The following is a 27,056-nucleotide window of genomic DNA, read 5'->3' on the forward strand; positions in this document are numbered from 1 at the left end:
TAATGGAAATCAAGGGAAGTCTGAAGAAATAACAGGATTCAGTGTCTACTCTGAATGGGTCATGCAAACTCTTAATTAAGAATCTCCTGGGTTTGTAATACTTAGATTAGGGATAATTATAACATCCCTGAGGGTATTTTCCCTTTATCCTCAGTTCCATTTCAGCATCATTTTTGTCTTATAGATAATACTATGAAAAGTTATAATCCTGAAAATTACAAATTTACTCCAAGGACACAATGTCATCCTGACATAGCCCACTGATAAATCAAGGAAGAAGAGTTGGTTAATATTCACAGCCAAACTTCATGCTAGTTTATTTTGCCTTTTTTTTTTTTTAATGCTGTACCATTGCTTATATTAACAGAATTGAAAATGTGTTAATTATATTCCACTACTCCAAACTTTTGATATTTATAGAGAATGCTAAACAGTAAAGTAAAAGCAATAGGAATGTATAGCAACAAGCAAAAATGATTTACAGCTGCATCACTGTAAGTATGTACATAAAAAAGTAAAAAGTAATATCTCTGCAGCTCAAATCCTGAACTACTGTGCTGAAGAATGAAGATTATATTATCAACCTTCTCCTCTTGCAGTTCTTTACTTCTGTAAAATTGACCTTTCAGTTGCCACAGGATTTTCTCCTGAAAGCAGTTTCTAACCTATCAATGAATTTTAATTCTGATTCTTTATTTAGTCTCCTCCTCTGTTTTCAGGGCATCATAAGTTGTCCTTCAGAGGCAATTGCTTTTAAAGAAAGCAATCTCTGCAAAGTGGTAACACCTTAACGCAGGTTGCTAGTTTGCAAGTCAGGAGTTAGCCACTGGCTAAAATAAACAAACAAACATGCATTTTTCTCATATATTGTTAGGGATGTGCACTATTTGAGATTTTGCCTTCGGGGGGGGGGGGGGGAGAGTGGAAAAAGAAGTATTTGGGACAAACAACTCCTGGCTTGCCTCCATTATACGCTGATTTTCACTCAGTGCTTACCCATCAGTAAACACAGTTATGGAAGATTCTTGCACTGTTACCACACTCTAGATTGTGAGGTATTTGTCGAAGATCTCAGGATAATGTGCACCAGAATATGCACTAGAGTACCAATACGCAGAATATGCACTCCTGTGATTTTACATCCAGGAACCTACTGTTACAAATTATGGAACTTTTCTATAAGTTTGGGTTCAGATGGTACCTGCTTCTGACCGTGAGTCAAAAGACAAACAGCAAACAGCTGCTAAGTAGCTGTTTTGTTTTTTTTTTTTTCTTTCATTCTATTCTGTAGATGCCAGTTCATCACAAAAGATAATAATAAATGTGCTTAGAGTCTGGCATTTCAAGGAGACCTATAAATGGTTATGTCAAACTATTCCTACTAAAGGTGTAAGTACATTATTCAAGTTTATCACACTTTAATTTTTCTCCAAACAATTTTTTTTTAATTTGTGGTTTAATCTGTGGTTTAACTCAATGCATTATTTTATAATTCTGTTTCAGCCTCTCACTCCTTGCCCCAAACTGAGTATTTATTATCATCTTAAGAGTGTCTTGTCTATTCTTACGCTATTTCTCAAACAATGCTGAACATTCCATAGTACTTTCCGTATTTTTTTCCAGATATATATTCAAGCACACCAAATTCAGAAGAGCAAATATTGTGCTCCTGTTACAGCAAACACAACTATAGTCTTATAATTCTTATTCTTGGTAATGAACTGACCGAAAAATAACAAATATTCTTAGTTTCAATACCAATACCTTTTTGCACGGCTGCGGGGAGCTGCTTAAGCCTCCAAAGTGACATACAATCAATTTTCATGCCAAGCTTTTTCCTTCGCTGTTTCTCCAACTCCAAAGCTTTTTCTGCCTCCTCACGATCAGCCTCCAGCCGCTTAATTAGCTCAGTAACTTCCAATAGCAAAGCTTCTGTTTCCTGCTTCAAGGTTAATGTCTTGCCATCTTTAAAAATACATTAAAAAATACTTCTTATGAAAGCTTAATCATATGCTCTTTATTCGAGCTTCATTCTCAACACAAAGTTGGCCTGTTCACATGTATCACAGTAAGCACAACTGGTTACATTTCTGTCTTTAAAAATACATTATAATTATTTCTTATGAAGGCTTAAACATACACTCTTTATTCCAGCTTCTTTCTCAATATAAAGGTAGCCTCTTCACATCATCAATGTAAGCACAAGCGGTTACAAACAAAACTTTCATGTTCAATAGCATTTTCTTCCAGCTTATTTCCAATGTAGAGTGCAACAAAAATGTATTAATATAGATAGTACAAACTTTTCATCTTTGCCTCATTGCTTGGGTAAGAATCATCCAAATAACAGTACAAGTTCCTGATTATCACAATTTTTTAAAGAATACTTATTTCATTTTATTTTCCTAAGTAAGTATCAATGACTTCATTAAAGTCTTTGGAGTTCTAAGAATATTCAGTGTAATATCTCAACAGTACTGTTTTACTCGTGATACACACATCATTATTTCATTCTGTGAAATCTGGCTATCAAATATGTCTGTTATTTGTTTTGATAAAAGATTTTTTGAGGTCATCATCCATTGTCCTGATCTATAAAAAATGGGAATTATGTAAGTTACAGAGTCCAAGACATTCCCATTTTGGTTCCACAGTCAATAATACACTAAATTATTTTGATTAAAAACTGCAAGCATTGAAAAGAAGAACAAATACTTAAAATCTGGAGTTAAATTTTGGCTTCACTGCCATCAACAGAAATTTTATCACACAATTTACTGCAGACAGGATTGTCTCAGGCTAGCAGTACTTAAAAGGTTGCACATTGCCTTAAAAAAAAATTGCACACAATCTCTTTTAATACTTAAAACTTAATTAAAAAATGTATAATCTGAGTAAAGATGCAAACTGTAAAAAACAGAACTCTACGTTGGGAGTATGTTATGAATACCCTATAACAGCAATGCAGTTATTTGTTTACAGAAACTAAATGAAAAAAAAAAATCTAGAATTTCCAACAACCAATATAACTAGCTCAGCTGCTTCAAATCCTAGATGGGTTAAAATACAGTATGAATCTAAATACAGAAATGTAAATTATCTTCTTGCAAACAGGATGATTTAATAGTACTTAATATAACATTTAAAATGTATGTGTCTTTCGGCTTGACAGATGATACACACAGATTTCAAAGGATACTCACATCATTTACATAAGACACAGAGCAGGCAACGAGCAACCATTATTACAAATGCAAAGTATATATTAAATAAGGGTAAGTAACTTTTACCACTCAAACTGAGTATTATGAAATATTTTTACCTTCACAAGATACATCAGCTTCTTTAAAATCCAACTTAGTGGATAATGATAACCAGGTATCTTCAATAGATTCAGGACTGACATGTTTTGTTACCCTGTAGATAAAAGCCACTGTCACTAAAAAATTTTAGACTGAATTTATATTAGTATTGTTAAGTAAATATTACTTTCACTAAGTCAAAATTTTCCTTCTCGAATCTTACACATTTAAATGCTTTTAATGTATTAGTTAAATGGAATAATTGAAAGTCATACAGAAGAACTATTAATTGTGCAATTCCCATATAAATGTTTTTCTCATATTTCTTTGCAGAAATACAAGAAACCAATTTCTTTTCATAATGTACTTATATAGATCTTCAATTTTTGTCGTCATACCCAAGGATATGTCAAAGAGAAACTGTTGTAGAAAGCTGTTACTCTTTCCAAATTCTGAACATACAGGAGCAATATATGCTATATTTTCCAGACTCTTCTAAGCAACAGAAGCATTGAGTGCCGTATCTGTGCAGACACAGATACATTGCCACTGCAGGTCAGATGAAGTTTCAGTTTTATCAGTTTAAGGGAAGTCATCATTTGAGGGTCAACAACGAAAAAAAAAAATTTTTAAGATACGAAGGAAAAAAAATCAAGGCATAAGGCTAATCAGTTTCCAACAGAGAAGCTTTTGAAATCTGGGAGACTCAAAAGCAGAGATGAGGAGGGCTTCATTAAAATGAGATCAGGACAAATTTAACCTCCAAGTGAGAGGGGGAAAGAAGTAACACAAGTAGTCAAAGAAGAACTCATGTGAACTTAAGAGGCTCATCAGCCTACTGGAGTTGAGAACAAGGGAAGGAAGGATAACCACCACATGCTTATGCCCACATGTGTGGCTTAAATGCTCTTTAAGCACTTGAGGTCCTTCATATGCAGCTAAGATGAAATGAAATCTGCAGTCACAGTGTTGCATCACACATACATGTATAATGTGAATGTATATATTTGAAAGAACTCCACAAAAAAGTTCCTTTTCCATGACAAAATAACAGACAAAAAGCCTATGCCAAAAACAGATGGAAAGAAGTGTTATTGAAGCCTTCCTAGATCTACGGAAAATACATCTAAAGTACAGGGAATAGAAAAAAAATTCTGTGCAGTAATGGAAAATAGTAAGACATGGAACAGGAAAAAATGGGACCTGGTGATGGAAGAGATATCAAATTAGATATAGAAACAAGAGTTTGATAAATAGGAGTTGGATAAGTAGGCAAACAAAAAAATAACTCAATAGATGTATCTGACATGAAGTAAAAATACACAGGGAAATACAGGGTTTGTTGAGCAAAACAGCCAGGACAACAAGCTCAGTGCATGAGATACATCCTCCTCTTCAAACCCCTCTTTTAATCCTTGTAACTAGAACTACATCATAAAGTAGACTGCATCACGAATAATGCAATTTACAGTCCCACATTCAGACTTATTTTGTGTACTTTCTGACTACTTGGTTTTGAAATATACTTGGGTTGTGTTGTATTGTACTGTATTGTATCCTAGGCTTAGGAAAATTCTGAGTCCTTTAGTGTATTTCAAAATACATGCAGCCAATATGTAAAATTTAGAAAAAACATGCATGAGTTTTAAGATTTAAAATTACATTTTAAATTTACATTTTAAAGCTACATTTTAAATTTATAACCTTTAACAACTCTGTATATATTCTACATATCTCCAGCACAAACATATCTAGAAAAAACAAATCTTCAACTTGTCATTTTTAATTTAGGAATTATGTTCTGTTTTGATTTTAACAAGCATCCTCTCTTGCTCTCTAACTTTAAAGATACATAGTTGCAAACACTATAGTGTGATTCAAGGAAATTTTGTCACTCAAACACACAAAAGTTTTTTGAACTAAACATAAGTAGCTGGCAAACTACACTGAAAACACAAATATGATGCATTTAATAAGAATCTTAACAGTATGAAGTATAGGAAAACCAGGAAAAAAAAAAAAAGAAAAAAATCTTGGGTTTTTTTCCCCCCATCTCATTACAACATGTGATGAAGAAATGGTTGTTTCATTCAAACTTTTTTCCCCCTCCCTTTTTTAATTACTTGGCTCCCTGTGCCTAGCCAAGCTGAAATGAGAGTAAATTTGACCATCTATGCAAATTAAGAAAATTTTATACAGTATTTAGAGAACTTCACAAAGATCAGAGTAAGTATGCAGAAACATTCAAAATGCTTATACATCATGTTCCAACCCAAAACTTAAAGAAACAAGAGCTTAAAATAAGTACCCTTACTCATATTTAGGCACCGGAGTTAATTAGTAGAATTGGCACAATTTCAGAAGTATCAATAACTGAACAACTGTTACCCACAGAAATTCATCACTTAGGTTGATTCTGAGACCTGTGATAATCTTGAACGGTTGAAAATTAAACAGTGAGTAGGAAAGATATGAGAAATTCTCCACAAACACTTTTGGTCTGCTGAAGTAAATAAATAGATCCTGCTGACACTAAGAATGCTTATTTTAGATGCATTCTACATTACAGAAGAACTTGGTAAACTCTACAGTTCACAGAGCAGACTTTATAGCCAGACTAACATCTCATCAAATAATTACCTGACATTAAAACAAACGCATTATTTTGTATGAGTTTGTATGTACGATTCTTACCGTGGTATTTTCTCCTCCTTAAACACATAACCATACTGCAAAAGCAAAACATAAACTCCATTATACATCTCAGATGTTATACACTTTTTCTGTTTCCTAACAAAAAGCATAATAGGCCAGTGAATTTTGTATCATAAGAGGATCTAATTAGTGTACATACAGATGAATGGTTTTTAACATTTTAAAATAATTACAAAGTTTTCGAATTCCTAAAAACTATGCATCTCCAAACTGTTGGTAATAAAACCCAGTTTTTGTACATACATGTTATGCATTATTCAATTTTGTAGAATGTTTTTTAAATATCCCTTAATATTGTTAATTGTAGTTTCACTCTTAACTTCTGTACTTTGTTTTAAATGTCAAAATTACAGCAAAGATTCTGTCTGAACTTCACGTGCTTTTTCTTCATTAGGGCTATGTCTACAACAGTAAATTAAACACTGTCAGGGAATTTTTTTGGGCCCAGATACTTGATCACCTATACCATTAAATTGTTACTAAATCTTACTGGTACAACCTGCGGTAAGGAAAATTAACATATTCCCAAACCATTTCCAAGCACAGTTCAGGAACCAGAAAGGGTCAGGGACCATTCCTCAAAAGCAGCGTGCATAATGTCTATCCTGATTTGGAGGGTAAGAATTTAACAGTATAGATATGAGGTTTTCCATGTCAACTGGACACATTGCTGGTAATATTTAACTTACTAGCAGAGGTGTAAATAAATTCGTATACAGACAAGTAAAATCCAAACTCCCTGTATTTGTAGTACAGTCATTTCAGTACATATGCCTAATTTTGATTTTTAAAAGCATTAATGAAATACTCATATTATAGCAACCCCACCTTTTCTCCTCTTAACTCATAGTTATAATGATATCACCGTCTAAAGGCCTCAGACTATTTTGAATCTCTGTATATTAACAAGAATTTAGAAGAGATGTGGAAAATATGCACAATACTTACAGAAACAATTTAAGCTAACATTAAAATGAATAAACATCTGGACATGTCAATGCTTATCCATCTAATTCATGTATATTGATGAAAAAATTATGACATTAAAATAATTTCACTGATATAATAATATATAATATATAATATATATAATATATAATATATAATTTCACTAATATTTTCATTAAAATAATTTTCACATTATTTTAAACAAAGGTGAATGAGGCAATATAAAATTTCCTATCAAATTAATGTCTATACTGTAAATCAAGATAAGACTGTAGATCATGCACCTCAGATTCTGCTAGTATCTATACTGCAGTTGCAGAAATCTCTCTGCAGAGTATTTAACAGTGTCCTGGTTTCAGCTGGGATAGAGTTAATTGTCTTCCTAGTAGCTGGTACAGTGCTATGTTTTTGAGTTCAGTATGAGAAGAATGTTGATAACATGGATGTTTTCAGTTGTTGCTAAGTAGTGTTTAGTCTAAAGTCCAGGATTTTTCAGCTTCTCATGCCCAGCCAGCAAGAAAGCTGGAAGGGCACAAGAAGTTGTCACAGGACACAGCCAGGGCAGCTGACCCAAACTGGCCAACAGTGTATTCCATACGATGGGACGTCCCATCTAGTATAGGAACTGGGAAGTGGGGGGCAGGGATTCGCTGCTCGGGGACTGGCTGGGTGTCGGTCGGCGGGTGGTGAGCAATTGCCCTGCGCATCATTTGTACATTCCAATCCTTTCATTATTGCTGTTGTCATTTTACTAGTGTTATCATTATCATTATTAGTTTCTTCTTTTCTGCTCTATTAAACCATTCTTATCTCAACCCACGAGTTTTACTTTTTCCTGATTTTCTCCCCCATCCCACTGGGTGTGGTGGGAAGTGAGTGAGCGGCTGCGTGGTGCTTAGTTGCTGGCTGGGGTTAAACCACGACAAACAGCATTTGCGGAATACTAATCTAAGATAGTTTTCCTGATGTGCTACTAAGATGACATTATTGTCGGTATTGGAGATAAATTATTTAAATATAACTTGTCTGTGCAAGCAGCGATCAGATCTTCTTACTGCAGTGTAGACATATGCAAAATTTATTAACATTTGGAAAACACTTCTCCAGTAAAAGTGAATTATTTAAATGATACTAATCATGTTCTCAAAGAAGTTAATGGGAAGATTTTACTATACTTTAAAATGGTATATATTTCATTCTTTCTTCATCTACCTACCCATTTGTTTAGCTTCCCTTTATTCTTGTTTCTATTCACACAAAATCTACATAGGGTAGGAAAACATCACATACCGCTAGACATAAAAACCATTACATTTTCAAATTCTTGTCTCTCAATATGAGAGTAAAGAAACTTTTTAATGAAGGAATTGTTAAGTACTGTTCAGGAAAAAAACATTGCTTACTATAAATGGCAGAAAAATGGCACACAGCTCAATTTGACTATCTACTCAAGATTAGTATAAAAAACTGTTTTGTAGACAATCAATATCATTGAAGCAACTTGACTCTGTGTGCATCTGAATTGTCATATACAAATTTACTAATCTTTATGAGATATTGATATTACATTATGATATTGTGGTATATGTATTTCAATAAGATAGTCTGATTTGCCAAAACTGTTAAACAGATGAAAAACACATCATGACTAGTAAATGAACCTCCTGGGCAGTATTTTGGAGAGTACATATGACATGAAGTTAAATTTTTATAAAAACCAACATAGTAATCCTATATAAAATATACTTGTTCCTATAAAAATCACTTGGCCATTTTCAACCATAAATGTACCTGTTGAAAGTATTTCTCTATCTTTAATTCTAACTCCTGAATGTGATGAATAGCTTTGTTAATACATGGTAATGGAGTATTTACAAAAGCACAGCTACGTTGTCTTGTGGTGATCCACTCGTTTTTATCTGGAGAAAGAGAATACAGAAGGCTGCTAAACTTCATGTGTGGTCTGATACCAGATTCTCTCATACCTGATTTTCTCTCTTTAATTCGGAACTTCCTAAGCTTTGGTCTTGAAATTGACTAAGAAAATGGAACAGCTACATCAATTACTATGCACACTTTTTGCACAAAATGTTATTCTTTTTAATACTATCATCTCAAATACAAGGAGGAAGATTAAAAAATGCTTGAAGAATATGAAGGAATAATTTCAAAGAGATGAGATATGATAAAGGGGGTTAGGGTCAAAATATAATTTGCTATAACTAATTTTACATAATTAATCCCAAATGAATCAAGTTTGATGATTTTACACTGGTCTTCAGCAAGGATTTTGTCCAAACAGAGAAAATACTATCAGAACCCAAAAAGGCAAAGGTGGCAGCTACTATAGAAATACCCGGAGCAAAACAGAAAAGGTCACAGGGCCTTAGAAGAAAGTTTGACTACTGTTATGTATACAATACTTAGTTCCAGCAAATGTTTGCTTCAACCTTATGAAGGGATGAAGTTCCAGAACAGTAGCTCCCGTGCTGGGAATTTAAAGCTACATGACATAAATTAACTGTTTTACGAGAACATGCGGACTTCACAATTATGTTCTCTTTAAAATCTGTTAGCCTTATAACCACATAAATAAACGATACTTTGGCACACTATTGAATGTTAACTATTTAATTAATACACAGAATGGGAATCTGACTGCAGAGGTCACTAATGAAAGGTGTCAGGAACCAGAACAAGACACTGAAACCTAGCAGTAGAGCTATTAAAAAGTCTAAGAAGCTGTCCTACTAACATGAAACATTAACCTAATTATGTTCAGGGGGATACAATGCTTTAATGTGCCTTGGAAATGAACCAAAAATAACAATAAAAGTAATAGGGATTAAACTGTAAAATAGAACTAGGCAACCTTCATATACAGTCTGTGGATTTGTTGCTTTGATTTTTTTTAAAGAATAATCTCAGTGTCTTAAAGTGTCAGCCTAAAACATTAAAAGTCTGTATGTTATATAAGGCTCTTTTAACTTAACTTTATCATAAACTTCCTTACTGGAATGGAAAAGATGATTTGCAGGATTTTATTTGAAAAGACAGCCCACTAAAATGGATATCAAAACCTATTTCATAGTATCTTGCTCTGTCTGTTTCTAGAGCCAGAAACTTTCACAGGATGCCTACACAGCACAATCCTAAGAAAGCATATATAGACTTTGCATCTTTCTTGTACTCTGAAGCACAACACAAAAGTTCAGATTTTGAGACCAACATGACTTTAATTTCACTTAGTTGCTTCTACTGTTATTATTCTTACATTTTACTAAATTACCATTAATGTTGTTGTAAAAATTACGTTTATTTTCTTTACATCACTAATGCAAATAACAATACAGCCATTTAAAAAAAAATTGACATTTTGAACGGTTTTAATAAAAAAAGATTACTCTCTTACTGCTTTGGTCTTCCTTGGCAAATGCAAACATTTTTACATGCAAGTCTTTTAATACCTTTGTAAAAGCAAGCTAGAAATATAACTCAGTGAGAAAGTGGAATTATTTACATTTTCTTAAAATCTGAAAAGTAAATTTAAATTACAAGTGAAATACCGCCAATTTTGTTTTAGATAGAAAACTGAACTATCATTAGAGGATGGACTGAAACCAGTAAGTCAATTACTGACACTCGAAGTCTACAAATGCATCATCTGTATGAAAGTTTTTCAAGCAGTGTCAGAGATAAGAACCAAGAAAGAGGACTAGAGTTATATAATATTACAAATAAAAAATAATTTCTTATGTCTTAAATTTAAGGCCTTCATTAAACTATTTGAAAACTGTATAATAGAAGACATATCTGACATACCTTGGGATACCTCATTACTGTCCTTAGAAGAACAGGAAAATGACTGAGTTCCAAACATTATTGCTGGTAGCCTAATGATTAGAAAAATAATAAAACACATACATATATACATACATATACACATTTTAAAAACTCTTCTTTTCATCAGCAAAAAAATGTATTCCATCAGTGATATATCTTCAGTATTTTTAAAGGTTAGTAAAGCCATTTTCACTTTTCCTACTAAGGGAAAAGCAGCAGCTAAAGAGTTGATGTCATTACAAATCACACAATGGGTCCTATTTAAGTAATGAAATCACAGTTAAAAAGCAAATAAATAAAAAAAAGACAACCAAATTTCAACATATGTGACCTGGCTTTTTAAATTATACAGGTTATTTTGCATCCTATCATGACAGTGGTAACCAACACTAAGTGGAAAAATGTGAAAAACAAAATGGATAACCTATAAGATGAATTTTAATTAAGAAACTATCAATGGAAGAGAGGTCCATAAACTTGTAGTCTGAAACATTGTTGTCTCAATGGACAGGAGACACATAAGAGAGGAAAATAATCTACTTATTTGCATATAAACTTGTAACTCAGATTTACCACAATAAACAAAACCAACATTATTTATTTATAATTTACATAATTCAGAAAAATAATACTGGCTGAAAACTTAGGTAGTTAAGCCTCATGACATCAAGCTGAAGTAACTTACCAAAATATTTTATCACCCTTAATATTCATACATTTGACAAATAGCTGTATTGCCATACAGAGATCCAAGTGGACACCTCCTAGACTGTGCAACTGGAATATTAGAAGTCCACAGTAAATTGTGGTTTCCAACTATTATCAACCTACAAAAACTGACTAGTAAAAAAGAAAAAAAACCCCAACACCTATATTACATTCTTCATCATTATGAAATACTGGAAACAAATACTGCATAGATTATAGATTTTAGCATTCCATATTCTTATAAGTAGCACTATTAAAAAATAGAGGTATATTTATTCCAAACTCTCTGAAATGGAAAACAGTTGCCTAAGAGTCCAACTGGATGGACAGTCAGAGAAAACAAAGAGCAAGACCAAAATATACTCTTCACACTTTCCACACCTCAGTTTATTGATCCACCAAACTCAAACTCAAGTCTCTTCCAAAGAAATGTTAGAAGAATGTAAGTGCAGCAAGCTGCCAAAAGAAATGCCGAATCCACAGCTGATCTTTTACATGAACTTCCATGCACTGCAATGCAGACAGCATTATTGTCCTGTTACTGTAACAAACTAATTGACTTGGAAACTCTGAACAATACCAACAAAACCTTTCAAACTAAAGCTATGGACAAGATTTTTTTAAAATTAAATGAAGTTCATGATACATATAACAAAGTTTCACGTCACCGCATTTTCAACTATGCAACTCTCCTCGGGGAATGTATGGAAAATGTATTATACGAGCCATTCTTGCACGTCATTTGCACATTAATACCTATTTTTTTTCAAGTTTGGTGGCTTTTTAATTTTATGAAACAATTATTTCCAACAGCAGGATTCAGTGTTGTTCAAAGAAATATGCCGATTTGGCAAGCAGGAATTTTTAACTGTATCTGTGACAGGATGTCAGCTTCTTGGACTCTGCAAAGCAAAATTCTACTCTCCTAACAGGCTCATCCTGACAGTCAGACCAGATGGACCATATTAGCTCCAACAAGGAGTATAAAAGAATCTGAAACTCTTAGTAAGTCAAAGAAAATAAGCATTGACAGACAGAATAGCTCTAGAGAAAGGAGGAAAGACGAGAAAAATACTACATACAAAAGGATGAAATCCAGAAGAAAAGCTTAAGAAACAGTTTCAATTTGTTGTTGCTTATATAGCCAGTAATATATCCAGAACAAGGTATGAACAGACTATTATCTGATATTATCTGTGAGCATATGTTAAGAAAAAGGTGAGAACATCACTTGCCTGATAAGGAATCAGATACACAACATAAAGACGCATTCCACTGTACATAACATCACAGTGAAAAAAAAAATATTGGAAAAAACAACAGTTGATGACAAAAAATATCATTTCAACCTGAGGCTTAGAAAAAAAATTAGTCAGTACATAGTTCATTTAGTATCTGTTGAAAATCTTAGCCTCAATATATATAAATTTTACACTATGTATGTTCACAGCTGTAGCCATCAAAATACAAAAAAAAAATTTCTTTCATATTGTCCTATACAGAAAAAATAAGCCAAATCCAGTGAGTTAGCACTCACAATTCTGTACTATATACCTCTGACATTTAGGAAGTGTTATTCTGCACAAACTGTTCTACAGAATTCAAACTAACTTTCTCACTCTGACAAAGATAACCACTACATTAGTCATATTACTACAGTATACGTTCTAAAAGTCATTGTATGCTACTCCATAAAGAAGGAGAAAAAAAAGCATTGTGAATCTTTCATCAGGTATATATATATAAGAATATATGAATATTGTATATATTATTAAATATGACTACAGCTAAAGTAAACACACACAACACTTTAATTACTGTCTTGGTACTTTACTATAACAGAAATAGTTTCTTAAATTTCTAATACCAACATCTCAAATAGAAAGATGAGGAACTAACAAAATTCTTGTTAAAAGCAAAGTCTTTGATAAAATTTTTTCAATTAAAGCACTCAGAATCCAGATGTTAGAATTTCTATTCACCTAACATAAGCTAGTATAACTATTTCTCATCATAAATGCCATTCCCCAGGCAGAGTCTTGGGATATTAATAAATATGCTTCATAAAAAGCTTATTCTATAAGAACATTTTACTTATCAACTCCCATACTTACCTCTTCACTAAAACTCTAATTCACTATTAAGTAAACTAAGTGCAAACTGAGATTATCTACTTTATAAGCACAATAGATACGGTGAAATCACAGAAGAATTTTGTTTAAAATGTTCTCATTGATTCCTGCTTCATTGTGACTATGCCATTTGTGTTGGAATTTTTCCTCCTTCCCCACAATGCAGTCAGCATAAATAAAAATTATAAACTAATTCATAGTTAAGAGGAACTAACATTCCATGAACAATCTCCATATTATTCTATCATTTCCTGACCTCCAAGTGTTAACTTTCTGCAAATACAGCATTTTACCATTTGGTTTTAGGGTCCTAGAATTTCTTGCACAATTTCTGCCTGTCCTCAAGTGATGCAGTGAATCCTTTTAACCACTGAAATGCAGCCCAGGTTTACTTCAGAATACAGAGAAAGAGGTAATGTCCCTGAAAATATTCCCACAAACTACAATTAGTGCAGATGTTTCAAAATAGTACATAGTGTTGTTTAAATAGCAGTTTGAAGCATTAAAATCTGTTATAGTGATAGGTCACACACCTGAAAACAAGGCTTCATGTAGAATTTTATAGGCTGGCTATAACCACCAACTCTAATAAAAAGATTAGAATTATTATTAAAAGCAACAAAAGACAGGAAAAATTCTGTAGGTTCTTTCTTTTATTTTATTCCTTTCACAGGAACAAGATCCCAAGAACTAGTCCATTATACCAGCCATTTAAAGCTTTAAGAAGGGAATTAAGATCAAATAATGTACTCTCACAAACTTCTAATGGCATCAAAAACTAAAAATATTATAGCTGAGATCTTACTACTATCATATAAATACCTGAATTAGTTCCATATCAAAATCAATTTGATTTTATCCAGTATTCCACTATTCTTGTGGTTCATTTCAGCTAGATAGTCTGCAACTCAAATAAACTTAATCCCTATTCTTTTTCCACAGACCTTAGTACAAATAAGAACTCTAAACACACAAAAAACCAAGTCCGCAGACAATTCAATATCATGAAAAACAAGGACACTGGAAATCTCTAATAGGTAAGGGAATTAAATCTAGGTATTCTGTGTCATAGTCATGAATGATACACCTTGTCTTTCTATATATATTCTTGAGTTCCACCTTTCTGACATTAATCAGAAAAGAGGAATTATACTTCTACCAGGTAGTACTGAGGAAATAAATACCTTAAGAGCTGCTCACATTCTACCACATGGGTTCACATAAAACATAACTATCTCTGACTAAAGGTGCTACCTAATCTACTATTTCAGTGTCCCTCCTCACACATTCCAGGGCCAGAAACAAAACAATAGGAGAATTACTATTCTATTCCTTATTCCTGGGAGGTCAAAGAGACCTGACAGTAGTAGGAACAATCTCCCTGCTCAAGCAAAAAACTAATTCAATTCAATTTTTAGAAATGAGCACCCAAAATTCTATTACCACAAGAATCACCCAAATATGGTTTAAAGATGATTACTACCAATGTTCATGCTACTAAGCATGTTAGTTAGTTGATGTCCCCTTACACATAATTAAAATATCATGTACTATAGCACAATTTTTTTGCAAAGATTATTAAATCTTAAACCTACTATATTCCATTCTCTTGTATATGTCTAAATGAAATACAGTGAATATTGGTTACCATAGTAACCACAGAACTGAAGAAATTTAGTTTTGGCATAATTGCTGCATATGTTCGTACAAATCACATCTTATACTGAACATTAGAAATGAAGACACTTTTGAACTCCATTTTTTAAAAACAGTAATGAAGAAACAAAAAATTAGATCAAGTATTTATAGACATAACACAACACATTCTTGTTTAATTCACTCATTCACTTTTCTTTTATAATTAGAGTATATTTTCTTGCATTCTATTAAATCATTTAGTTAAGTACTGTTTAAGTTATCTTTTTACTTATTGATAATTAAGCCAGTTCTGTTGTTGTCATTAAATTCAAAATACTAGTTTAGAATAATAAATATATTATTAGTCAAACATCCAGAAATGGCTAAAGAAACTTCAGCAAAAATAAACGCCCCCAACAGCCTGTGACAAACTTACTTTGTTTTTTCACTTGCAATGAGGTTCACATTGAGTAAGGATAAATTTACTTGTTTCTTTAGTTTCAAGAAACAGTAGAAAAGGGAAAAATGCTCTTGATATGCTAACATTCAGTCTTACAACAGCATAATTTTCTCAGCAGCATTAAAAAACATGCATTCAGCAGGAACAAATTAACTCAATTCAACCAGCCTGTGAATTAGCTACAAACTCCTCTCCATTTCCTTATCAGCTTCCAGAATGAATCTTAAACTTGTCTCAAAAAAAACCCAACCCCAAAACAAACCCACAATCCCACAGGTCAGATGAGCTGTAGGACAGTTGACTTTCTACAGTTTTACTTCAACACTAGAATTCTTTCATCCCTTCCCTTCACTAGCTTTGTTTGCTCAACAATTTAGTTCTGATCCAGTTGTTTCAGAGCTACCTTATACTTACCAAGTTCATTACCATCAGTACCTTTAATTTTAATATTCAGAAATACAAACAAACAGAAGTTCAGAGTTTCGTAATAAAGAACAGGTAAACAGACAAATAAATCCTAGTTAAAAACAACACAGAGAGATCATCTCTACTTGAAATCTTTAAGTCTTGGAAACTTGAAGTCTTTTTTTAAGCTGTCACATACATTGCACAAAAATCTGTAATCAGCCAATACACTGCAACAAAGAAATGCAAAGTGAAAGTCCAAGAATTTGTTTAGCACAGAGTATCATGCTTCTAGCTTGAAGTACCAACAATATCATTTTCGATTTACCTTATCTCCTCAGACCTTCCTGGCATGAATGGGTTAAGGTCTTAATGACTTGTGGAACTGATCCACCCAAATTTTGAAGGATATAACAGGTTCTCCAAAAAAATAAAGATAAAACAGGAATAACAGATGAATGAAAGATCACATTATTATTTGAAATAATAGCTGTTTATTAAGTGGTGGCCTCACCGATGTTGCAAAGAACAGAGAAAAAATGCTAAAAACATTCTACAGTATTCTCATGATGATTAGAATCAGTAGAGTCTGGTTTTCCATGGATTTTTGTGCAACATTCCCTCACAGAAGCCCAGCTCCCCTCAGTGTCGCTGAGCCTGACCAACCCAACTTCCTTTAGCATTCCCTTCTGGGCATGCGCATAGGACTGCTTTGGAGCTTGGCTGGCGAGCTGAGACAGGACTCGATTAGTCAGCTGACTGGTACTCTACAGAATATGTAACGGGCCAATTTGTAACTCCTTTCTTTCAGATAAGGAAATAATTTGTGTCTTTTTTCCCATTACTTAGCTGCCAATTTTCATGAAACTTGGAAGAACTTAACACCTTTGAGAGTCCTACTCAAATCTGGCTGGAACAGACAAAAGCTACTGGAGGACAGGCACTGGCAGACCATATACAGTGACAGTGTACACTTTGTTTTCTTAGATATACCAAAAAAATACTCTTTAATTGGAGGCTACCTAAAGTGACTGCCTTCATTTATTTCATAATTTTTCCATCAAACTATATTTTGTAGGGATCTTAAACTTCACTATTTTAGAAGTAATGCAGATATAGGAGAAAGAGAAAAAGATGACATATTGTACATGCTAAAAAAAAAAAGAACACAGAGAAAAGAAAAAAAAAGTGGAAGAACAAAGTGTGAGGGTGCTAGCAATGGTAAAGAAAAGCAGGTGGGATAGGGCATTCAGTGAACGAAAGGTGCTTGCAAAGCAAAGCTAGAAAACATATATTATGCAGTAGGGAAAAGGAGTTAGTAAAAAGGTATGAAGATGACAAAGTAAATGAGAGCTAAATGGAAAAAAAAAAAGAAGAGACTGACAAAGCCTAGGTGCCCAAACTGGAATGCGACAATGTAAGTAAAAATGACAGAGGATCTGTAAAAGAAAAAAAGAAATGGATTATTTAATTAAGCACTTAGAAAGTTCCATGATAGAGCAGAAGGGGTCCAACTAGGTAGAAACTTTATTTTTTTTTTAGTAATGACAGAAGTGTAGTAGAATATGAAAACAGATTCCATTTGCAAAATGATGCCTCCATGGATTAAAAGATCCAAGGCAGTTTCAACTAAATGTAAACCATTTCTTACAGATGCTTGTCAAATCTGTTTTAAAATCTTTTAGTGACAGTTTCTACCAGATGTCTAGGCAAAGTTAAACAAAACTTAACCATCCTTGCCATTATTTAGCCATCCTAATGTATAATATAATCTCCTTGTCGTATCTGTATGGACACAGAAAATAATAGATTGCCTTCATCTTGTAAACAACTTCTTAAACATTTGAGAACTGCTATCTCTTTCCTTCTCTACACTAAACAGACCAAATTCTTCTAATTTTTTACACACACACACACCCCCACACCCCTGTTCCAGAGATTATACTTTCCAACCGTTTTTCCACTCTCTTTGTCCAAGTTCTCCCCAGTTGGTCCAGGTCTTTCCAAATTTATATCCTAAAGAGGCCAAGCCCTCCAGCTGATGCCTCACCAGTACTCAGAAGAACGGAATCATTATGCAATGGTTTTGGTTTCATATCCTGATACACATTGCTTTTATCCCAACAGCATGGTACCAGTTTTCATGCTTAGCACTTCAACCTACAGGTCTTTTGTTACTTTACCTACCATCTTCTTCTCCTCTGTACATATTATTTCTGCTTATGGATAGTACTTTGTACTTGTTCTTACTGATTTACATCCTACTCTCTGACTTCTCAAGATCATTTCAAATTGCAAATGATCCTGTACTCCAGAGTGCTTGCAGCTCCTCCCAGCAAGACACTGTCCAAATTGAGAAAGAATCACGTAGTAAGCCCTTGCTGTCAGTATTATTCACAAAGTACCTCCATTGTTATACAGTGCTATGCGTAAGACATGGTTTGCGCCTAACATGCCGATGTTATGCTCTTTCAAAGAAAAAAATGGAGAAATAAACATTTTTAAATGCTGATCCATCTCTATTTGATTTCCCACTTTAAGCTGTATGTATTTTATTACTTTATGTTTCAGAAGGACTTGAAGTTAAACAGTAATTTGGCCATTATGTATATTATATAAATAGTTTAGTTGCAAAGATTAGAGAAACAAAATGAGTTGAAAATTTGGCAGGACCATACAATCTATTTAAAATAAAAAAGGGAACACAACACACTACTAAATAACATGAAATTGCATCTGTGTGTTTTCTAGTTTGATGAGAAGATCTTGCCAAATTCCAAATCGAGTGCTGAGTAACTATAAACACGTTCTTGTTCAGCTGGACTAAGATGTATTTTGCGGCACTGCTCAGATCTTAGCAGCTGATTAATTCTTGATGCTATATAGAAGTCTTGTTTAAAAAGAAAATTAATAGAAAAATATTTTTAAATTATACAGTCTCAGACTACTTTTTGATAAGGATTCAACATTAAAAGAAAGACTAACTTACACAATTCAATATAGCTACACTAAGAATACATTATTGTACCAGTCCTGCAATGTAACCTTAGAAGATGATGGCTCTGAGACAAAGCTATGCATGACAGGAATATAAAAAAAAAAAAGAAAGGAAAAGAAAAGAACAAAAAAAAAAGACTAAGAAGGTAATGATAATTAAGAAATCGACAGTATCCCCAAGCTGACTGGAGCTGCTGCTCACTCAAGCTAATTCTTTCTCACCATCTACCTTCCAAAGTGAGACATCCTAAACCATAACACTTTATATCTAGGAAATGTGACCGTTACCTTTACTCCTTTACTCGGTGATTGTGCTCCATGATTCAGTAATTCAACCTAAAATTTTCAAAGCTAAAACCACACAGTAAAATGAATAAATAAATAAATTTTTAAAAGCTTTATATGGGACTTTATTACATATTTGAGCAAAAAGAAAGCAAGAAAGGGGGTTTTTTGCTAGATTTACTCTGTCTCTAAATTCTTCTTCACCACAGAATTGATCCCAAATACGTAATAGTTCACACCATGTACACAGTTCAACGGTCATATAAACATCCATTTTTTACTAGAGAGAGAGTTTTAGTTTCTTATCCATGTGCACAGACTGGCATACCCTTAGTGTCTTTACTCTCCTTAACGGGAGTGATCCACTATGCCAGTACAAAGCCCTTTTATATGCATGTAGTTAGCCTAATACTAGAAGAATTACTGTAATGCATTATCTACCTCATCGCAGTTCATGGCACAAATTTTGTGTATAGACAACTCCTTTGAAGTTAAATAGGAGAAGCCTAAGTGATCCAGATTTTCTCAGTATTCACTGCTGTTTCTCATTTACACTGTGAAGGCAACTGATTCAGAAAACCAGAAAAATTCTGTAAATTATGTAGTGTCCAACTTAGAGACACAGAGTTCAAAATGAGTTAAAATAATTTTGCTTATATACTATTTAAACTCAATGGTTTCGTGCTGCAACTATTACAAGGATCGTAACAGTACACAAAATCAGGAACCCCACAGAAAGTTGCAACATATCAGTAGACTTCTCTATATTATGATATCTTACCATTTTACAGATAATGAACATTTTTAACCATTTGATTTCTATTCCTACTCCAAACTCTCTTTTAACATGAAGTGTAATGCTTCAGTAGGCATATTGTAAATATCAGGGAAAATAACTTTACTGTCATTTCGGTTGATTTCACTAGAACTTCTATGAGATCTTAAAATATGATAGCAAATATATTGGGCCACTATTGCAGTATTAACTTCTGATGTTAGTGTGGATACAATCTTCCAAATGATAATTTCATCCAAAACGGCACTGAGTACTGAAAGAGGAATAGGAATTTTCTCTGTCTCATGTCCAAATTGAAATAAAAGTTCTAACATCACCCTGCAAAAGGGGACACTTCCCCTCATTCTGTCTTCATGCCAACAGTTGCAGACCTACCTGTCATATTATGCAAGGTATCAAACCTGAAACAATCATTTAGAGTGCAGTTACTGCTACCATGTCCTCTTTTTGTTTAACTCCATCTGAAAGCTCTTTACAAAAAGACTTACAATAGGCTACCTATAATGCAGACCATCATATCTACACCTTAATACCAGATCTTAAAGTCAGATAAACTCTAATCTCACATAGGCTGTATGCTCTGAAAAGATGAGAGCATTTACAAAAATTTGGAGCCCCTCAATAGGGAAGATGGCTTAAGAGACATATGTATCAATTTTGTAGGTAATAGACTATCTCACTAGTGATAGCCACACAACAACTCCATGAGGAATAATCTTAAAGGACTGCAAATCAATCACCTCCAAATCCTTAGTAAATCTCTGAATTCCCAAAAGCATATTCAAAAAGGATCTCATTGTGTTAGCAAACATATTCAATTTTCCAATCAGGGCAATTTGAAAGAACATGACGAGTCCCAAAATGATCACATAACGGATTTTCATTTGGGATCATGACCAACACCTCAATGTCCAATATACATCTCAGCATGATCAATACAGAAAAACAAGAAGGGATTGCTGCTTGTGGTATATTCTGCTGACGCACAACAGTCAAGCCTACAGTGCTGCATAATTTTTTTTACATATTTCTTCAATATATTCACCTAGGCTCCTGTGGCCAGTGTGTGACCAAAACTTCACAACCCTCTGAGCTGTTCTAACAAGTCCCCTAAACCTTCTCTGTCATGAATTCCCCCATTCCTCATTAATTATTTTCCCAAAGAAATAACAAGATAGAAATGAGAGGTCAACCATCATCATCATAGTAACAGCTACCTCTTCTTTCCATAAGGTCTTCAAAATACCTTCTTCAAAGTCTACTCTGCTTTGGCATGGTGTTATTATGGAGTGAAACTAAGAGATTCCATGCTTCAAAAAACAACGCAAGAGCTTTCGGAAGGTAAAAAAATTCCAGAGTAGCTCCCATACCAAGTCCTTCCATGTTTTCTAGCCTTATGCATTTTGCTTTTTAAAGAGGGAAAACAGTAGGAGACAGAATAATTACTATACCTTCTGAGGGGCGAAAAAAATCTAATTTTTAATCAGTCTCCTCTGCAGTAGTGACTCCTAACATTCTTGAGCCTGTGCAAAGTGTTATGTACCTGAAACTTGAAAAAGAAGACCGAAAACTCGTTATGTATCATAAAGTTTACTGTATTCTTTGAATAACTCAGCAATAAGAGGGCAGAGCCTATTCAGGTATATAAGCCGAAAAATCGGATCTCCCAAAGATGCTTTAGCTGCTGCATCATGCATTGCAAGAAGAAAAGGGGATTAATTCTGGAAGCCCCGACAAGGCATTCTGACCGAACCTCTTCCCAGAGCAGAGATGCCCAAACGCTTCTGCAACGGGGGATGTACCCTCCACTTAAGCACTTTCCCAGGCTTCGGTCAGACACCTCCGCAGGTGCAACCTCCTGAAGACAAAGACAGTTACTTCGGCTTCTTCTGCCACGACAACGCGGTGAATGAGGAAGAACGGGGTGTGCCGCCCGCCGCCCGCTGTCAGTTAAGGCCGCCCTGGACCCGGGCCGGGAGCCGTTCGCGGCCACCAGCCCAACGCCGAAGCAGCGACGAAGGCGCGGGGCCGGCCCCGCGGGGCGAGGGCTCCGCGGCGGCGGAGCCCCCAGGCACGGGCAGCGCAACCGCGGCTGCCCGCTCCCCCCCACGCCGGCCCGGGGCCCAGCCAGCAGCACCCGCCGAGCCCCTCGCGTGGAGGACGATAAAAGAGAACCTCAGGACACTTGTCCCGCACTGGGAGCGCCCGGCACGGCGCCCGGCGGCCCAGACCCCGCCGCCCCCCGGGCGGGAGGCGGCAACGGCCTGGCTCCCTCCCGCCGCCTCCCCTCCGTGCGGGAGCCAGGCGGCACCCAGCCGAGGATCTGTTGCCCCCCCCCGCCGCCCCGCTACACGCCCGCCGCAGGCAACACAGCTGGCTGGCGGCCCCAGCCCCGCCTCCCGGTACTCACGGCTCCGGCTGGGCGCCCGCCGCCGGGCGGGAGGAGGGAGGGGGGCAGGCGGGCGGGCAGCCAGCCGGGCAGCCAGCCAGCCGCCGCCGCCGCGTCCCGCCCGGCGTCCCCTAGCCCGTTTCCCGGGCAACGGCGGCGGCGCGCGGCCAGGGCCGAGCGCGCGGGTGTAACGGGCGTCGCTCCCTCGGCGGGGCCGGCCGAGGCCCGACCCGACCCTCAGCGGGGGGAGCGGGAAGGAGGAGAGACCCTCCGCCGGCCGCCGCGGGGCTGTGAGAGGCGGCGGCCGGGAGCTGCCGCCGGAGAGCGGCGGGGGTCGCTCACCCCAGCCTCGCACCTCCCTTACTTCTTGAGGGAGCCGAAGGAGCCGCGGGGGTGTCAGGCGGCCCGCACGGCCCCCGGCTTCCGTTCCGTGCAGGGCGTCCAGCATTCGAAGATGCACTTCTGTCCCGCAGGGAAACTCGGGACCCGCTCCGTGCCCCGCACCTGCCCGATCGGTGTATTCCGGCTTGCCAGGCTTGCACGGCCAATGCTGTGAAATCATCTCGCTTTTCCGAGTTTCTGGTAAAACTTTGCTGCTGAGGTCATCGTGCAAGGAAAATTTGTAACGGTCGACAGCGCTCCTCGATCCAAAATTTGGGAACTACTGTCTTGAAGAATAAAGCCAGTCCTTGCCCGTTCAGTTATTTCCCATACAAATTATTAGCTACTAACCAGCCTGGTCCAGACCAGTCCGCATGGCTGCTGCCTGTATTGATCATTAAAATCCACTCCAGGAAATTCTTGCACGACAGTATAATGATGTGAAAAGCCATTTCACTCAAATTTAAGTAGAGACTAGGACTCATAGAGGGCTCAAATGGGACTTAATTAAATCCAGGTTTCCCTCCTGAGAAGTACATGCTCAGCCTTCTATACTTCTCCCTTATTTTAAAGGTAGGAGGTTAAAATTAAGTTAGAGAAACAGGCAAAGGGTGCCTCGCTCATATTTACTCCTAGATTGCCCTTTGTTTTCTTTTTCGACACCTTACACCACATCAGGAAAAAAAGTCAGAGAAATTTAGGAGACAATGCAAAAATCACTTTCCCCTGCATTCTGTATCCTTCTCATCACCTCTTTGTGTAGTCTTCATGTGCATTCTAGTATGTTCAACTTCAGCCTACACGTTTTTAACGAGAAAAAAAAAAGAAGGGTGATGAAGTGTTTACCTTACCTCACCTTACTTCCTCAATATAATCTTAGTGAAGACAAGATTTTTATTTTAGTAAAACTGAGCCAGGTAAAACCAATACGCCTTTGCCTCAAAGGAGGCCAATGGCATCCTGGGCCGCGTTGGGCAGTGCGTTGCCAGCAGGTCAAAGGAGGTGATCCTTCCCCTCTACTGTGCACTGGTATGGCCACACCTGGAGTACCGGGTCCAGTTCTGGGCTCCCCAGTACAGGAAAGACATGGGCGTACTGGAGAGAGGGCCATGAAGATGATGAAGGGACTGGAGCATCTCTCACCTGAGGACAGGCTGAAAGAGCTGGGACCGTTCAGCCTGGAGAAGAGAAGGCTCAGGGGGATCTCATCAATGTGTATAAATACTTGAAAAGAGGGTGCAAAGAGGATGGAGCCAGGCTCTTTTCAATGGTGCCCACTGACCCGACCAGAGGCAATGCGCAAAAACCAAAACACAGGAAGTTCCCTCTGAACATCAGGATATACTCCTTTACTGTGAGGGTGACCAAGCACTGGCACAGGTTGGCCATGGAGGTTGTGGAGTCTCCATCCTTGGAGATATTCAAAAGCTGTTTGGAAACAGACCTGGGCAAATGGCTCTCGGTTGAGCAGGTTGGACCTCCAGAGCCCTCTTCCAACCTCAACCATTCCATGATACTGTGATTCATGCAATGAGGGGAATTAATAGCATTGGCACTCTGTGGAATTCAAAACTACCCTTATCTCTAATGATGCTTCATTGGGATAAATATCTCAAAATAAATACCCTTTTACAGAGAACAAAAAAATACCCTTCTTTTTACTCAGGAAGGCTGTGGGGCAGCAGTTATCAGGAGAAGAAATACCATGTTCTTAGATATTGTATAGGCTTTGAAATCACAATTTTAACCTTGAGATAATCATCTTTACCAAGACTTAAGAAAGGAGATAGATAAATGTGATAGATACAGCATTTTTACTTTTCCAGGCTAAATCCAGGGCTTCTGTATTGGGTTTGCATGGCCAGGTTTTGGTAGTGGCAGGGCTATAGGGCTGCCTTCTGTGAGAAGCTGCTAGAAGCTTCCCCCATGTCCAACAGAGCCAATGCCGGCCGGCTCCAAGACAGACCCGCTGCTGGCCAAGGCCGAGCCCTTCAGCGACAGTCGTAGTGCCTCTGGGAGAACAGATTTAAGAAGGGAAAACCTGCAGCTGAGGGAGGAGTGGAATGTGAGAGGAACCCCTCTGCTGGCACCGAGGTCAGTGCAGAAGGAGGGGAGGAGGTGCGCCGGAGGAGGGGATGCCCCTGCAGCCCGTGGTGAGATGGCAGGCTGACCCTCCCAGCCCATGGAGGGGAGCAGTGGAGCAGATGCTGACCTCCAGCCCATGGAGGACCCCACACCGGAGCAGGGGGATTCCTCCAAAGATGGCCGTGACTCCATGGGAAAGCCCGCGCTGGAGCACTCTCTGACTGAAGGAATGCACCCCATGGAAGGGACCCATGCTGGAGAAGTTCGTGAAGAACTGCAGCCCGTGGGAAGGACCCACATTGGAACAGTTCATAGAGAACTATCTCCTGTGGGAGGGACCCCACGCTGGAGCAGGGGAAGAGTGTGAGGAGTCCTGCCCCTGAGGAGGAAGGAGTGGCAGAGACAACGTGTGATGAACTGACCGCAACACCCATTCCCTGTCCTCCTGTGCTGCCGGCAGGGAGGAGGTAGAGAAAATCGGGAGTGGAGTTGAGCCCAGGAAGGAGGGAGGGGTGGGGGGAAAGTGTTTTAAGATTTGGTTTTACTTCCCATTATCCTTGTTTTGATTTGATTGGTAGTAAATTAATTTATTTTTTTTTCCCCCAAGTTGAGTCTGTCTTTTGCCTGTGCCCCTAACTGATGAGTGATCCCTCCCTGCCCTTGTCTCAACCCAGGAGCTTTTCTTTACATTTTCTCCTCCTCATCCCACCATGGGGAGGAGTAAGTGAGTGGCCTCGTGGTACTTTTTGTCGCCTGCTGGTCTTAAACCACGACAGCTTCAGGCCCCCAAGCCATTGCACGTATTTCTCATATTTTGATTTAGTACTACTTCTTTGGCAATACATGGTTTCTGCCTTCTTCTAGGCTTTTCCAAGGAAAAATGAAACCACTCTTGAAGCAATAAAAGGAGCTCTTTTGAGTCACAAATGTTCAAGTTTCACCATTACTGTGTTTGATGTTTTGGAGTAGTTATTGATCTTGGTTACTACTATGAAACAAAGAACATGTTGTCTAGTCTTTTGATTGCTATCATAAGAGTACTGTGGTCATCCTTAGTTGTAGATTTCTTAAACAAATTAAGAAAAAAATAATTTATATAGCTGCCAGCTGACACATTTGAAAAATCTAGATCGTGTTAGTAAAAACTAGGCTTACCCAAAAGTTGAGTGTCTTTGTAGTTAGCTGCATAATTTATTCATAAATGGAAATAAAGCTTCAAGAGTGTATTAACATATTCATTAATCTCATAGAAAGCATTGCCTGGTGCCTTTTTTTTTTTCTTAGAATAGCATGAAGATTATTCTTACAGTTAAATGCTTTAAAAGTTATCATTTAAAAGTTGCTCAAAAGAAACAGAACTAAGTACGTAATGTTTTACTTATGTATAAGTATATTAAGAAACATTTTTAAGTTTTATAATCATGGAATTATAGGCATATATCAGATGGGCAAAAAAACATGGAGATTATCAGCTGCTAGTTAGTGTGATACCAAGTATTTCCAGTGAACATCTCTTTACACCTCTCTTGTAACATTTCACCCTCATTAAAGACCAACTAGGACCTTAAGAGAACAAGAAAAATCATGATGATGTACTATATGTCGCTGTTTTGTGAATTTTTCACAGATTTATTTTATAATCCAGAGAATGTAAAATGACACAATAGAGAATATTGCAAAAAGCACCATGCTCTAAAATATGGATTATTTTACTATTCTGTAGGCTTCTTCCACAACTGCTATTTTTTTTTCTTTGTTATTGTCAGTAAAACATATGCTAGATCAATACATAAAGGAAGGGCAGATGGTCTGTAAGGCATGTGTTGCAGAATAGGAAAATTTGAAAATGTGGCATCGATTGTGCCATTTCTTCCAGCCTACGTACACTGGACCAGGGCATACAGAAGCTGTAAGAAGCCAAGCTCTTAGCCCCAAAATGTTGAATTGTGATGAAATTCAGGGCCCACTTCTT

At 36.8% G+C, this 27,056-nt stretch overlaps 1 protein-coding gene across 4 annotated transcripts in view; it reads right to left on the reverse strand.

The window, feature by feature from the left end:
- Window positions 1–22,819, reverse strand: part of LOC138684735 (coiled-coil domain-containing protein 178-like) — a 191,902-nt gene extending 169,083 nt beyond the window's left edge. For 3 of the 4 annotated variants that reach the window (XM_069779248.1, XM_069779249.1, XM_069779246.1), the window contains exons 1-5: window positions 22,640–22,819; window positions 10,788–10,858; window positions 5,997–6,031; window positions 3,323–3,417; window positions 1,765–1,965 (exon numbers count right to left, since the gene is read on the reverse strand). In XM_069779248.1, coding sequence (XP_069635349.1) covers window positions 1,765–1,965; window positions 3,323–3,417; window positions 5,997–6,031; window positions 10,788–10,802 — 346 coding nt within the window. In that variant the 5' untranslated portion in view covers window positions 10,803–10,858; window positions 22,640–22,819. Of the gene's footprint in view, window positions 1–1,764; window positions 1,966–3,322; window positions 3,418–5,996; window positions 6,032–10,787; window positions 10,859–16,479; window positions 16,759–22,639 lie in introns of those variants that run through there. The other variant, XM_069779247.1, reaches the window with a different exon arrangement.
- Window positions 22,820–27,056: the final 4,237 nt, after the last annotated feature.

Source organism: Haliaeetus albicilla, chromosome 3 (assembly GCF_947461875.1).
Source record: "Haliaeetus albicilla chromosome 3, bHalAlb1.1, whole genome shotgun sequence".
NCBI lineage: Eukaryota > Metazoa > Chordata > Aves > Accipitriformes > Accipitridae > Haliaeetus > Haliaeetus albicilla.